The sequence below is a fragment of the Molothrus ater genome, chromosome 1, assembly GCF_012460135.2.
Source record: "Molothrus ater isolate BHLD 08-10-18 breed brown headed cowbird chromosome 1, BPBGC_Mater_1.1, whole genome shotgun sequence".
NCBI lineage: Eukaryota > Metazoa > Chordata > Aves > Passeriformes > Icteridae > Molothrus > Molothrus ater.
This window is the reverse complement of record NC_050478.2, coordinates 983,108-995,119: the sequence shown is the minus strand read 5'-3', so window position 1 is coordinate 995,119 and position 12,012 is coordinate 983,108. Positions and strand designations below refer to the sequence as shown.

At 61.7% G+C, this 12,012-nt stretch overlaps 1 protein-coding gene across 1 annotated transcript in view; it reads left to right on the top strand.

Moving 5' to 3' along the window:
• The window catches only part of ZNF777 (zinc finger protein 777), a 32,639-nt gene extending 20,954 nt beyond the window's left edge, over positions 1 to 11,685 (top strand). Inside the window, exons 23-28 of the mRNA XM_054515865.1 lie at positions 4,098 to 4,797; positions 4,877 to 5,269; positions 6,408 to 6,534; positions 6,995 to 7,108; positions 8,056 to 8,310; positions 10,152 to 11,685. Of these exons, the coding sequence (XP_054371840.1) occupies positions 4,098 to 4,797; positions 4,877 to 5,269; positions 6,408 to 6,534; positions 6,995 to 7,108; positions 8,056 to 8,310; positions 10,152 to 11,257 (2,695 nt within the window). The 3' untranslated portion in view covers positions 11,258 to 11,685. The remainder of the gene's footprint in view (positions 1 to 4,097; positions 4,798 to 4,876; positions 5,270 to 6,407; positions 6,535 to 6,994; positions 7,109 to 8,055; positions 8,311 to 10,151) is intronic.
• Positions 11,686 to 12,012: the final 327 nt, after the last annotated feature.

Here is a 12,012-nt window from a genome sequence, read left to right as displayed (position 1 = left end):
GGAGAGGAGAGCGTGGCAAAGAGCGGGGTGAGATAAAGCAGGTGCAGGAGAAGGGGCTGAGGACATTGGAGCAGGAGGAGTCGGGAAGGGCAGCGTGTGGAGGCGTGCTGGGGTCGCTCACACGAGGAGGACACGTCTCCGTGCTTCTGGAGGGTGTCACTGGCACCAGCCGGGCTGTGGTTCCCCTCTGGCCCGAGGGAACGGCACCGCTGGGCTGACACGTGGACTCCTGACAATGAAGGTGATTTTATTTCTATTTTTTAACTGGGTTTGGTCTCACTCAGGTAAGTCAGACGAGTGAAAGCAGCTTCTCCTAACCCCTGTAAAGAGCTGTTTGGTTTTTAGTTAACCTAGAAGTAGTCTTATTATTATTATTAATTATTATTATTATTATTATTATTATTAATTATGATGATGATAATACTACAAGGAAAGGTGTGACACTATATTTCACAGTTGCTCTAAAACACTTCCATGTATGCGATAACCGCCCGGAGTTTTCCAGATCTTTGTGTAAATATTGGATGACTTCTGGAGCTGTTGGTGTTGTTCTGAGGTGCCTGTACGTGGTGTCTCTTCGCTCTGTATCGTCAGCTGCTGGTTCGTGACCGTGTTTTGTAATAACTTTTGTAAAGTCTGTCAATACAGTGTTTCCATTCTGAATTCTGTGTCAGCCCTTTGTGAGTACCTGCAGCTCCCTCATCCTGCTCCTGGCTGGAGCTTTTCCAGCTCCTTGAGGAGCTCCCTCATCCTGCTCTTGGCTGGAGCTTTTCCAGCTCCTTGAGGAGCTCCCTCATCCTGCCCCTGGCTGGTACTCGGGAGCTTTTCCAGCTCCTTGAGGAGCTCCCTCATCCTGCTCCTGGCTGGAGCTTTTCCAGCTCCTTGAGGAGCTCCCTCATCCTGCCCCTGGCTGGAGCTTTTCCAGCTCCTTGAGGAGCTCCCTCATCCTGCTCCTGGCTGGAGCTTTTCCAGCTCCTTGAGGAGCTCCCTCATCCTGCCCCTGGCTGGAGCTTTTCCAGCTCATTGTGGAGCCCCCTCATCCTGCTCTTGGCTGGAGCTTTTCCAGCTCATTGTGGAGATCCCTCATCCTGCTCTTGGCTGGTACTTGGGAGCTTTTCCAGCTCCTTGAGGAGCTCCCTCATCCTGGTACTCAGGAGCTTTTCCAGGTAATTGTGGAGCAGGTGAACAGCACAAGCCAAGCTGTGCTGGAGGGCCAGGCCTGGCAAATGAGGCTGCTCTGGGATGCTGCATCTGGGATTGATGGTTTTAACTTGATTTGGGTTTGTGCCTGTGCCACACACAAATGGGGCTGTGGACAGCTGAGGAATCCTTGGATCCGTGGTGGGATGGAGCTGGGACATCCCACACCCAGGATGAGGGACAGGGAGAAGTGCTGGTGGCTGTGGCCACCTTGGAGCTGGGATCATGGAATCAAAGAATGGGTTGGAAGGGCCCTCATAGGGTGCCCAGCTGGTGCCACACACTGGGGGTTTTTCCTTCCATGCTCCCTCTCAGGCCAGCATTCCCCAGGCTCTTCCCTGCCAGAGCCCAGGACACAGAGACAGTTCCCTCTCCCCAGCAGAGACACAGCGAGCCCCAGGGGTTGTTCCAGCCTGGGACCTGGGCTGGGAGGGGAGAGGGCAGCCCTGAGGTGACAGCCACCATGGGGATGTGGCACCTGGGGTCCACAGAGACCAGGGAGTGCCAGAGTCCCTCAGCCACCCCAACCCTGGGGGTGCTGGGTGCCCGGGGGGACAGAGTGAGTGACCCCAGTGAATCCCCCCCAGTGAATACCCCATGCTCTGAGTGACCCCAGTGAATCCTCCCCACACTCTGAGTGACCCCAGTGAATCCCCTCATGCTCTGAGTGACCCCAGTGAATTCCCCCCAGTGAATCCCCCATGCTCTGAGTGACCCCAGTGAATCCCCCACACTCTGGAGCCACTCCATGGAATGGGGCCGCCCCACATGGACATGGAGATGCTGGAGATGGATTATGGGGAGAAAGAAGGAGAAGGAAAAGAGCTCAGGGAAGGAGCAGCCAGTGGGATCCAGGCTGGGGAGGGTGGGTGCTGCCAAGGGCAAGGCTGAGCACAGCTCTGAGCACACAGAGACACCCTGGGGACACACGAGTGTCCCTCTGTGGTCACACAGACACCCTGGGGACACACGAGTGTCCCTCTGTGGTCACACAGACACCCTGGGGACACACGAGTGTCCCTCTGTGGTCACACATGTGCTCTGTGTGCACACAGGGCTGGTCACAGGCACACAGCGCTCCAGGGACATGGCTGTATCCCAGTCCTGCTCACTCCACTCCTGGCAATAACCACACCTGGTGATCCACACCCATCTCCACAGGGACAGCGTGGAGTCCCTCAGCCAGGCTCAGGCACTCCCTCTGCACTGGGATCTACAAACCCCAGCCAGGGACACCCCTGAATTCCAGAGCTGCTCCTGGTGTCCCCTCCCAATGGATCAGCCCTGGGCAGAGGTTGTGGATCTGGGACAGCCCAGGAGGGGCCTGGACAGGGGGGTCTTTACTTGGGGGTCCCCACCTGCTGCCACATCCCTGTGCCCCCCTAAGCCTGGGTGACCCATCCCACTTGTCCTCTCCCTTTTCCCACAAACCAAAGGGTTTCCTGCCCTTCCCTGTGCTCAGTGCCACCAACTTCCCCCCCAAGGTGGGCCAGGGCTGTGCCAGAGCAGGCAGGGATGGCACTGGGGAGATGGGGTGGGGTGGGATGGGGTAAGAAAGGATACAGTGGGACAGGATAAATGGAATGAGATGGGATGGGATGGGATGGGATGGGATGGGATGGGATGGGATGGGATGGGATGGGATGGGATGGGATGGGATGGGATGGGATGGGATGGGACAAGATGTGGGATGGACAGGGTGGGACTGGCTGGGACAAGAGTGGGGACACAGCATGGATGGAGTGGGATGGGACAGGATGGGATCAGCCAGGGCGCATGGAGTGGGATGGGCCGGGCATGAAGAGACATCGAGGATGGGTGGGACAGGAGGGCATGGATGGGACAGGGCGTGGTGGGATAGACAGAATGGGGCAGGACAAAATCGGGAAGGATAGGACAGGATGGACTGGGATGGGAGAGAATAGGAATGGATGACGTGAGACGGGAGGGGACGGCACAGGAGAGGACGGGACGGGATGGGACGGGACGGGATGGGATGGGATCGAGGCTGGAGATGTGATGGGACGGGATGGGATGCTGCGGTCGGGCCCGGCGGGGAGGCCGAGAGGTGGAAGGGGAGGGGTCGCTCCATTTCCACGGCGCCGGCGCCTCCGGCCGCCATTTCCGAGGCCGCAGGGATGGGCGGCAGGGACCCGACGGGCGGGGCCGGAAAAGCCGCCCCGGGGCCTCCACAGTGACCCCCTGGTCCCTCCCCTGCCCCGCCATGTCGCACCGAGCCCCCCGCACTCTCTCACTCGCCCCAGTCAAACCAGCGCCTCCCGTCACCTCGCACCGCACCCCGGCGCCTTCCCCGTTACTCCTCGGTGCCCCCGACCCCCTGGCTCCCCGCTGCCAGCCCAGCTCGTCGGGCAATCCCGAGTGCCACTAACGGCCCCAGCTCCGTCAGTTCTCCAATCCCTCGGTCCCCGCAGTCCCCCCGGTCCCCGCGGTTCCCGGTGCGGGCGGTGCCGTGGGGGGGCCCCGACGGGGCGGGGCGCTGATGCCGTCGGCCCGCCAGGGGGCGCTGTGCGGCGCGCGCCCGCCCCGCTCCGCCCCGCTCCGCGCGCGGTCCGGCGGCGGCAGCGCCCCCTGGCGGCGCGGCGGGGCAGCGGCGCGGCCGGAGCGCCGGACCCGGACCCGGACCCGGAGCCGCGCTCGGTGTCGGAGCCGCCGCCGCCCCCGCCCCGCCGCCTCCGCCCGCTAGGCCCGCGCCGCCTCCGCCCCGCCCCCGCCGCGCCGCGCCCCCGCCCCGCCGCGCCGCTCCGCGCCCAGCCCGATGCCCGGCGGCGGGCGGAGGTGAAGCAGCGAGCGGGCGCTGGATCCTCCCGGCCGCGGCCCCCGGGGCCCCGGGCACGGAACAAAGGGCCATGGCCGAGGGGGCCCCCGCTCAGGTAAAGGGCGCCCGCCCGGCGCGGGGCCGGGCCCGGCGCGCACCGCCCGTCCGCGGCTCGCGGGCCGCACGTCGGGGCTCACGGGCCGCGCCGTCGGGGCCGCGGCGGGCGGGGGGGGGCGGCGGGCGGCGGGCGCTGTCAGCGCGCGGGGCCGCGGCCGCCCCCCCGGGGCGACGGGCGGGGACGGGACGGGCGGCCCCGGGGGGACGGCGGCGCCGCGCCGAGCCCGCCCGGGCCTCCGCGGCCGGCGGCGCCCGCGCTGCCGTCGAGGCCGGGCCTGCCCGGCCGCCGCGCCGCCCCCCCCCCCCCCCCCCGCCGCCGGGCCCTGCGGCCCCCCGGGACCGACCCGCCGCCGCCCCCGCCTCCCGTATCACCGCCCGGTCCCCATGGCGACGGGGCGCCCGCAGCCCCCCGGGTGTCCCCTCGCCGTGCCCATGGCAACGGGGCTCGGCCGGCCCGTGTCACCCCGCGCCCCCCCCGACTCCCGTGTCACCTCCCGGCCCCGCGCTGTCACCTCCCCCCACCCCCGCGGGTCCTGCCCGTCCCGTGGGACCGGCACGGGGCCGCCGTAAGCGGCTTAGCGGGGACACGGGGACGTCCCCGCCGCCCCGGCGAGCGCCGGGCCCTGCAGCGGCCCCCCCGCGGGGTCCGCATGGCCCCGGGGATGTCCCCATCGCCCCGGGGGCCCCCGTCACACCGGGGGCGGGCGGGTCTCCATCACCCCGGGAGGGTCCCTGTCCCCCTGGGGGCATCCCCGGCCTGACCCCGCGCCCTTGTGTCCGCAGGCGCCGGAGCCGGTGCGGCCGCCGCGCTGCCCCTCGCCCCTCCGGCCAGCGGCCGGCCCCGAGCGCACCTCGGAGCGGGAGACGCAGACGGCTGAGCTGTCCCTGACCGTGGTGGCGGCCGTGCAGGCGGTGGAGCGCAAGGTGGATTCCCACTCCACCCGCCTGCTGGACCTGGAGGGTCGGACCGGGATGGCCGAGAAGAAGCTGATCGACTGCGAGAAGACGGCGGCGGAGCTGGGGAACCAGCTGGAGAGCAAGTGCGCGGCGCTGGGCACCCTTATCCAGGAGTACGGGCTGCTCCAGCGGCGCCTGGAGAACATGGAGAACCTCCTGAAGAACAGGAACTTCTGGATCCTGCGGCTGCCCCCGGGCAGGAAGGGGGAAGTCCCCAAGGTAACGGTGTCCTGGGGAGCGGGAGCCGGACACTGCTCCCGAAATGCTCCCGGGGGCCAGCCCAGGGTGGGTGAGTGGGGACAGCCCCTGCTCAGGTGAGTCTCTCGCCATTGCAGCTCCCCATTGCAGCTTCCCCGCTCATCCCCTGCTGGGGCTAAAATACGGAGGGACAAGGCCTGGGAGGACATCCTGGTACTCAGGCCAGAGGTTTCAGTTCTGCTCCACTGCGCTGCACAGCCCTGGGGCCGTTGACTCTTTTTTTGTTCTTTTTTTTTTTTTTTTTTTTTTGCCACCATTTCTAGAAATCCTGCAGATTTTGTGGTTCTTCCGTTTTGACCACCTTGATGCTGCAGAGTCTCCCAGGCCAGGGAAGGAGCAAGTGGGAGCTGCTGCTGCAGGGAAGGGGGAAGCTTTGGGATTCAGGAAGGCAGATGAGCTCCCTGGTCATAGCTCTGGAAAGAGCCCACCATCAATATTCAGTTCCTACTTGAATTTCACAGCCTTCCTGCTAAAAGATTGTGCAAATGAGACCATGTATGACATGGGAGAGGGAGTATCTCTGGAGAGAGCAGAGAGGATCAGGAAAAGGTGGGTTCAGACCCTGACACCCCATTAGTGCAGTTGGGGGACAGAACTGGAGTGCTGCGTTCCCTCTGAAGAGCTCCACTCCAGCATGGCACAGTTTGCACATCCTGAATTTATCCTTAGGAATTATTCCTTGGCTAACAAGCTGGGAAGCTGCAGATGGTGGGTGCACAGTAACCAGGGATAATGGGGAGCCCTGTGGGCCTGGGTAGAGTTTTCCCTGGAGTTCTGGGGTAATTGAATCCGGGAGTTACGTCAGCTCATCAATAGGGATGAGTCCAGCCCAGCTCCTGGGTTTTCTCTCCCTTGTGGTCCCCCAAGCCTGATCACCCTGCAGAGAGCAGGGACTGAGAGGAGGAGCTCGGGGTCCTTTGGGGAAATCCCAGTCTGGATTCACCACCAGGAACCATCCGTTTGGTTGAGTCCTTTATTCCCAAAGAAATACCTGCCCAGGACTTGTTTTAAATGGAAAAAGCAGCTCATGGCTGGCCTTGGAGGAGCTGAAGCCTGGCTGTGTCCAGGCTCCTGCTTGAAGGCACTGTTGGAATTGCAGGTGCCGGTGACCTTTGATGACGTGTCCGTCTATTTCAATGACAAGGAATGGGAGAAGCTGGAGGAGTGGCAGAAGGAGCTCTACAAGAATGTGATGAAGGGGAACTACGAATCTCTGATCTCCCTGGGTAAATACGGGGTGTCCTTGCCCTGCTGAGGGACAGGAGGCTCCTTCTGGCTCCTCCTTGGAGATCCCCTTGGATGAGACCCAAATGTTCCATTTTAAATGCTTGAAAACACAGGAGGATGTTTTCAGTCTGGGTTTATTCCAGCTCATGCCGTGGTGGCGTTCTGGCTGGGCGAGGGGATGCCCTGTGGGCAGGTGGGGTGGAGACCTCCCAAACCTCTTCCAGACACAGTTATGCCATCCAAACCCAGCTCCTTCCTTCCCCATGGCTCTTGGGAGGGCTTCCCTGCATCCTCTGGGCCTGCAGTGGGTACCAGCCCCTGCACCCCTTCAGAGGATTTTGCACCTGTGGATGTTCCTGAGTGTCCTCACATGTCCCCCGTGTGCTGGGAAGAGGTGGAAGCCAATATCAGATTCCCAGTGCAGTAATCCCTCTCTCCCACCCCTCTGTCTCTCAACAGACTATGCAATTTCCAAACCTGGTGTTTTGTCTCAGATCGAGCAAGGGGAGGAATCGCGGGGCAGGAATGAGCAGGACCTGGAGGAGAGTGAGATCATTACTGATGCCACGGCAGGTGAGGCGGCACCTTGGCCCCAGGGCAGCCCTGGGTTGTGTTCCCAGGGGCTGCTCATCCCAAGGCTGGAGCAGATGCTGCTGGGAGCTGTGGCTGGTGTGGTTTATCAGGAGAAGCCTTGCCTAGGAATGGGACAGATTGGGCTGACTGGAGGTTTAATGTCCAGGTACAGCTCAACATAGAAACCAGGGCAAGCAGAGCCTGGAGAGTTGGGCACTGGGAGCCCTTCCCTTCCCAGCAAGGGAAGCATATGCAACCAGACCAGGTCCTCAGGGAGCTGGTGTGCCCAGCAAGGACAGAGAATTGGGTCCCATTGGGAGAGCCCATCCACCCAGAAAATCCTCCACCCTCTCTTTGCATGGATGGTGCCTGGGTTTATCCTTGGAGCATCCTCCCAGGCAGGGAGGCCTGGTCCCAGGCTGTGTGCAGGGAGATGGGATGGTGAGGGCCAAGACTGGGCTGGAAATGGGGCACCAGTGACCCCGAGTCTCAGAGCAACTCCTGCTCTGTGATAAGGGGGCTGATACGGAGATAAAGAGGTGGCCTGGAAGAGATGGTGTCACCTCCACTTGTCATCCCTGATTCCAGGCTGTGGATGTGGGGTCACACCAATGCCTTGCTTGTGCTCTCCATCACAAGGATCTTGAAATTAAATTGAGGCCAATGGGAAGGAGAAAATCACGGGCCCACGTGGAGCTGCAGCTGGGGGATGTGGGGTGGCTGAGGGGTGTCCCAGGCTGGGTGGAGGGAGTTCCCTGTGCCTGTGAAGGGTCCTGGGCTGGAGCTGGGAGCGTGGCAGGGATGGGTGAAGAGCAGGGGCGGAAGAGAAAGCCGAAGGGAGACCCCTCAGTGGGAGCAGCAGCTGGAGCCAGCAGGGATTGCTGGCAGCAGGTCCCTCGTTCTGGCTCCTGGGAGTGATGGCAGGTGGCAATCTCTCGTTGCTGCAGCTGGAATAAGGGTGGTGATCAAAACAGAGGAGCTCCTTCCTGAAGACAGTCCTGAGAACCCCGAGCTGCACGGGATGTCGGGGCAGTCCGAGGGCAGCTTCCAGAGCCCCGACGAGGAGGCGGCCTGCGAGAGCCCCTACGGCTCCGTGTCCCCCCCGAGGGACCTCCCGGGCACCAGCCTGGGAGACTCCTCCGAGTACGGAGCCGACTTCAGTGAGATCCAGAGGGTCATCGTTCACCACGGGGGCTGCACAGGTGAGACACTCAGCACGCTGATCTGCACACGTGGTGTGTCAGGGACAGGAGGCCCAGGGGGCTGTGGTGGGTTAGGAAGAGGTGGGGAAGGGGTTGGATGGACAGGAGGAGTTAAATCCCCCCAGAACCAGCACCAGAAGGAAAGTTCCTGGCTGCAGTGACTTCCGAGAGTGGCTCTGGTCACACCTTGAGTTTGGAGGAGGAGGCAGCACGTCCATGGTGGACACAGAATGTGGTCTCCAAGGGCTCCTGTCCTGCTCAGGAGCAGAGCAAGCACTGGCCCAGTCCTCTGAGTCTGGGAAAAGCCCTGGATAGCCACGGAGACCAAGGGAAGATGTGTCTCAGGCTGTGTTCTGTGAGAGCCCCTGTGAGCCCTGCTCCCAAAACCCCGCTGTGGCAGAGGGCAGGAGGTTGGTGTCTGGTGTGGAGGAGTGGATGGTTGCACACTGGACACTGCTGGAGGAATGTGGGAGGTCCTGCAGGTTGCCACTTGTGGGAGTTGCTTGGGGCAGCTCCACAGGATAGGGAAGAATGTGGCTGGAGCTCTGTGATTTGCGAGCTGCCAGGAGGGAAGGGGAAGGATGAGGTGATTTGTGGAGAGATGAGATGATGGCACCGAGTGTTTCATGTGTAGAATTCTGCTGGTGGAGTGGCAGATACAGGCCAAGTCCTACAGATGTGCTGTAAGGCTGGGGATGGGAGAGCAGGGAGATGAGAGGTTGGGAATGGTGGGTTCCTTCCTCCTGACGGCTTTGTGGTGGTGTAACACAAACCAAGACTCAGAGAGTGGGGCTCTTGAGGGCCTCAACTCCGTCTTGTGGGTCCTGTGGTCTGCTCAAGGCTTTGTGAGGGAAACCAGCCAAGCCACCAGGGGGCTGATCCTTGTCTGAGAGCCACTGCCTCTGCCAGCTGGTGGGACTGGGCAGGAGCTGCAGCTGTGCTGGCCAGGATGGGGGGCTGAGCCCCCAGGCCCACAGAGGGGGCAGAGAGAAGGACCTGGGTTTTCCCTTCCTCAAAGGGAAGAGGGCCATGGCTTTGAGACATCCACTCCCATCACTTTCCTTTTCTTGGGAAAGTGTAGCTGCTCTTCCTGGGAGAGCGTTTAGGCCTGGCTCACAGTCCAGTGTGGGGTGACATGAGGGATGACCTGTTGGCCTTTCCTTGGGCCGTGCTGGCTGTGTGTCCTGCCGTGTGTCCCTGGGATGGCTGCTGTCACCAAACAAAGTCCCCGGCTCACTTCCGGCCTTGGTGACATGAAGGGGAGCCTGGCCTGCTGCCATCCCCCTGCTGCCATTCCATCCCACTGTTGATCCATCCCACTGCTGGGTGCTCTGGGAAGGAGGGGGCTGGGTCTCTTGCCACACCACATGGCAGCAGGGGCTGAGGGAAGGGGACAGTCCCAGGTGGGCTGTGCTGTCCCTAGAGCAGAGCCAGCAGCCTGGTGCTGTTTCTGTCGAGCGGTGCCGTGCCAGGGGTGTTGTTGCAGCCCAGATGGAGCTGCTCTGAAATCACTCAGCCACCCAAGCCCTGGTGAACCCATGGTGCTTTCATCCCTCACATCCTGCAGCAGCAGCACGAAGTTGCCAAACCTTTTGGCAGGCAGTGGAACACACCCTCTAGAGGAGCCTGGCCGGGGGGGGGTTTGTCTGAACTCCATGTTTGGGGGCACATGGCCCATCCCAGTGCTCCGGGCTCCACCTGCAGCCCCATTTGTGGCACAGGCTGGCTCCCAGCGCACAAACAGCTGCAGGAACCCATGCAGGTGTTTCTGTAGCACCAGGGGTATAAGAGGCCATCCTGTCCCACCCAATGACCCTAATGCTGTTTGATTTTCCCCTCAGAGGACGGGATCGTGATCAAGACGGAGGAAGAGGAGGAGGAGGAGGAGGAGGAGGAGGAGGATGACCCCGACACGCTGGAGCAGTGCGCCATGTTCTCGGGCCGGAGCGAGGTGCCGGCGTTCCCCAGCCACGAGGCCGGGCTGGGCTGCGAGGCGCAGTGCAGCTCCAAGGCGCAGCCCCGCAGCCTGGCCCGCGTCAGGAAGCCGTCGGCCTGCGAGAGGGACTCCGGGGACATGAAGCCGGCCAGCGGGCAGCAGCGGAACCGGACGCGGGAGAGACCCTACATCTGCCCCGAGTGCGGCAAGAGCTTCATGCTCAAGATCAACTTCATGATCCACCAGCGCAACCACCTCAAGGAAGGGCCCTACGAGTGCCATGAGTGCGACCTCAGCTTCCGCAACAAGCAGCAGTTCCTGCTGCACCAGCGCAGCCACACGCGCCGCGGCGTGGGGGTCCCGCGGCGCCCCGAGCACGGCCTCAAGCCCCCGGCGCGGCCCCCGCCCCCGGGGAAGCCCTACAAGTGCTCCGAGTGCGAGAGCAGCTTCAGCCACAAGTCGAGCCTCAGCAAACACCAGATCACCCACGTCGGGGAGCGGCCCTTCACCTGCGGCGAGTGCCGGAGGAGCTTCCGCCTGCAGATCAGCCTGCTCATGCACCAGAGGATCCACGCGGGCAAGAACGAGATGGCCTTCCTGTGCCCCCAGTGCGGCAAGAACTTCACCCGGCCCTCCCACCTGCTGCGGCACCAGCGGACTCACACCGGCGAGCGGCCCTACCAGTGCAGCCAGTGCGAGAAGACCTTCAGCGAGAAGTCCAAGCTCACCAACCATTACCGCATCCACACGCGGGAGCGCCCGCACGCCTGCGCCGTCTGCGGAAAGGGCTTCATCCGCAAGCACCACCTCCTGGAGCACCAGCGCATCCACACGGGCGAGCGGCCCTACCACTGCACCGAGTGCGGCAAGAACTTCACGCAGAAGCATCACCTCCTGGAGCACCAGCGGGCGCACACCGGCGAGCGGCCCTACCCCTGCACCGAGTGCACCAAGTGCTTCCGCTACAAGCAGTCGCTCAAGTACCACCTGAGGACGCACATGGGAGAGTGAGGGCCTGCCGAGGCTTCCTCTCCCTCCCTCCCTCCCTCCGTCCCTCCCTTCCTCCTCGTCCTCCTTCTCCTCCACTGATCTCTCCCACCCTCCCTCCATCCATCTCCCCCCACCCCGGCTCAGGGCATGGACATCAAGGAAGCTTTGTGTGGTAGCGCCGCTGGTCTGGTGGAGACTCGGCTGATTGGAAATAAATTAATGAATTAAAGCAAGCAACGCGCGGCAAAATTAAAAGATGATATATATAAAAAATTAGCAGAAGCAGCTGATTTAGGGGGAATCCTCACCAACAAGCAAACAAACCACCAACAAAAGAAACCTGTACACAGGGTGTTTTGCCAGAGTAGGACTCGTAACTGCTTTTTAAATCTACTGTTTGGTTTTTTTTAATAAATGTGGAGGAACTTTTTATTTGATAAGCAACCTTAGGATGGGCAAGATTTTATTTTCGGGTTTGTTTTCTGTTTGTTTGTTTTGGTTTGGTTGTTTGTTTTTTTTTTTTTTTTTGTTAACTGCTCTGTAGGCTGATTCTGGCACAGTCACTTTTTGTCCAGGAGCTCTGTGGAGGCGCTGCTCCGGTCCGGGCTGGATGTGATAGGAGGAGCTCCAGCCGTGGGGGGAGGTGAGTAATTAACAGATGCAGCTGATGAGGAAGTTCTGCGTGTGTCTAGATTGGAAGCGCTGATAGGTGCCTGCCCGGCTCGCGGGGCTGTGATGCACTCCTGAATTATACAATAGAATAAAATTCTAGTTGC